At 45.1% G+C, this 2,459-nt stretch overlaps 1 protein-coding gene across 1 annotated transcript; it reads right to left on the reverse strand.

Moving 5' to 3' along the window:
- Window positions 1-894: 894 nt before the first annotated feature.
- LOC132524653 (V-type proton ATPase 21 kDa proteolipid subunit c''-like) lies at window positions 895-1,828 on the reverse strand. Its single transcript, XM_060156889.1, has one exon. It carries the CDS (start codon window positions 1,819-1,821, stop codon window positions 1,204-1,206), a length of 618 nt encoding a protein of 205 aa, XP_060012872.1. The 5' UTR covers window positions 1,822-1,828; the 3' UTR covers window positions 895-1,203.
- Window positions 1,829-2,459: the final 631 nt, after the last annotated feature.

Raw genomic sequence — 2,459 nt, forward strand, 5'->3', positions numbered from 1 at the left:
AAATCGGGCTTCCCTGGTGGTGCAGTGGTTGAGAGTCTGCCTGCCGATGCAGGGGACGTGAGTTTGTGCCCCGGTCCGGAAACATCCCACATGCCGCAGAGCGGCTAGGCCCGTGAGCCATGGCCAAAAAAAAAAAAAAAAGATAAATCAACAAGGACCTGCTGTATAGCACAGGGAACTTTACTCAATATTCTGTAATAACCTATATGGGAAAAGAATCTGAAAAAGAATGGAAATATGTATATGTATAACTGAATCACTTTTCTGTACACCTGAAACTAACACAACATTGTAAATCAACTATACTCCAATATAAAATAAAAATTAAATTAAAAAAAGAATAACTTCAATTGCAAAAAAAAAAAAAGAAGAAATGTACAAGAAACCTAGAATATCTTATTATACCAGATATAAAGAAAGCTATCAGACAATTAGAGTCACGTTAAATGACTCTGCAGCCCACTAGTCAACAAGAACCATTGACCAGGCCTGACTACTGCTCCATGGGATGGGAGACACCTGGGATTCTTGACTGCTGGACCCACAAGGACAGCAGGCACCGTAACCACCATTCAAACCTCCTCGTCAATCGCATAGTGTGGGCAAACCTCTGGTCCCAGGAATATGGCCTGGTGGGCCACAGGGGCCTGACGCCCAAGGGCAAGTGTGCAAGAGCTAACTGCAAACGTGTGTTCCACTGTGACTCAGCATCGAGGCTCCCTGGAATCAGTTCTCAGGTCTGGCTGTGTAGAGACAAATGAGGCCACAAAAAATTAAAAATGAACCAAAAACCACTGAGCAGAGAGAGGGCAGTATGAGCAACAGTAAGAATAAAAACTCCAACAAGAGGAAGATATATTAGGCTAGTAATTTGTTGAAAATTAAAGCTTCTGAATTATAACACATTTCCCTTTCACTTTTTTTGACCCAGACCAATACCATGTTTATTTCACAAACACTGGGAAGATGGGTTGGAGGTAGAGGTGGGACACGGGTGCAAAGCTGCACACAGTCATCAGCAGCCCACTCGCCACACTGAGGGTCCAGCCAGGCAGTGCCTCCAAGTCCACAGGCAGCAGAAGTGAGTGCAGGGAGGGCCCTGAACACCAAGCCCCCTGAAAGCCTAAGGGGCACAGCTCCAGCTGTCCCGGGAAAACCACAAATAAATAAGAGTGGGGGGGTAGCCCCACCCACACAGATCGTCTAATCACCCATCTTCACTCTGGAGGTCTGAAGGATTGCAACGCTGACCCCAAAGAGGCCAATGGCACTGCCAAAGATCTCCACAATGAGAATCTTTACAAAGAGGCTGGGGTCCTGCACATCAGCCAAGGTGGCTCCACTGCCCACGATGCCCACACAGACTCCACAGAAGAGGTTAGACAGGCCCACTGTGAGGCCAGCCCCAAACAGGGAGTAGCCTGCATGGTAGTTTTGATGGCCAATGGCCTTGGGGTCAGTAGCACTGCAAGGCTCAGCCCTGTTGCTAATGACAATCGCCATGATGATGCCGTAGATGGCCACAGCCTCACAGAAGATGATGCTGATCAGGTTCTTGGTCTTAATCCTGGGGGCCTTCACCCCTTCCCCAGTGATGGAAGAGCCAGTGATGCAGATGCCCCATGCTGCCCCAACCACAGACAGGGAGATAGCTAGGCCAATGCCCAGGTTTGACCACATGATGGGGGAAGTCTCCGTCAGGAACCATGCCACATCAAAGCGGGAGCCCAAGTCAAAACTGGCGTAGCAGATTCCCATGACGAGCAGGCAGGCCCTGAAGGCCACGAAAACCCCGGAGTACAGCAGCACTAGGCCCGTCATGGCAGCAACGACGCCATGGGGGGGCGGGAGCTCAAACCGCGTCCCTGCATCCGCTGTCCACCCTGCAGCCTGTGGGCCCGCCCTGCAGTGTCACCTCCCCTTTCATTTTCATTGTGATTCCTTTTCCCTGTTATTTTTCATTGTACCAGTAACATTATTTTTACAGGAAAAACATTGAAATACAAACATTAATATATGTATTTGAAAGTAGATATTTTCCCAATACTAAGCACATGCTGTATCATATATTTTCCATGTTGAAAATATTCTTCTCTCTGTGGGAGAGAGCCAGCTGTTTAGTGGTATGCAAAGAAACTTATTTTACTCTTGATCCACGGAACCTCCTAGGGGACACCACTGTAAAATATGTCAATGTTTTTTTTTTCCTGGAAATGGTCTACTAAATATTTAATCTCTTTTCTTTATTATCATCAGAAATTAAAACATTAGCATGAAAAAGTTTAAAATTTCTTAATTATTTTTATTTGAGAAAAGTATACTCATTAGAATATATGGAATATTAAACCCTAAATAAGAGGACTTTATATCGAAAGAAATATCATTAATCATCTAATATAATGAATGTCAAAAATTCTATTTGTGTTCCTGCCAAAATACAGAAACTTATTTTTAAAAAC

This window comes from Lagenorhynchus albirostris, chromosome 8 (assembly GCF_949774975.1).
Source record: "Lagenorhynchus albirostris chromosome 8, mLagAlb1.1, whole genome shotgun sequence".
Classification (NCBI taxonomy): Eukaryota; Metazoa; Chordata; class Mammalia; order Artiodactyla; family Delphinidae; genus Lagenorhynchus; species Lagenorhynchus albirostris.

Excerpts from the sequence above, each read along its gene's own strand:
- LOC132524653 (XM_060156889.1), bottom strand. The coding sequence starts at position 1,821 with ATGACGGGCCTAGTGCTGCTGTACTCCGGGGTTTTCGTGGCCTTCAGG.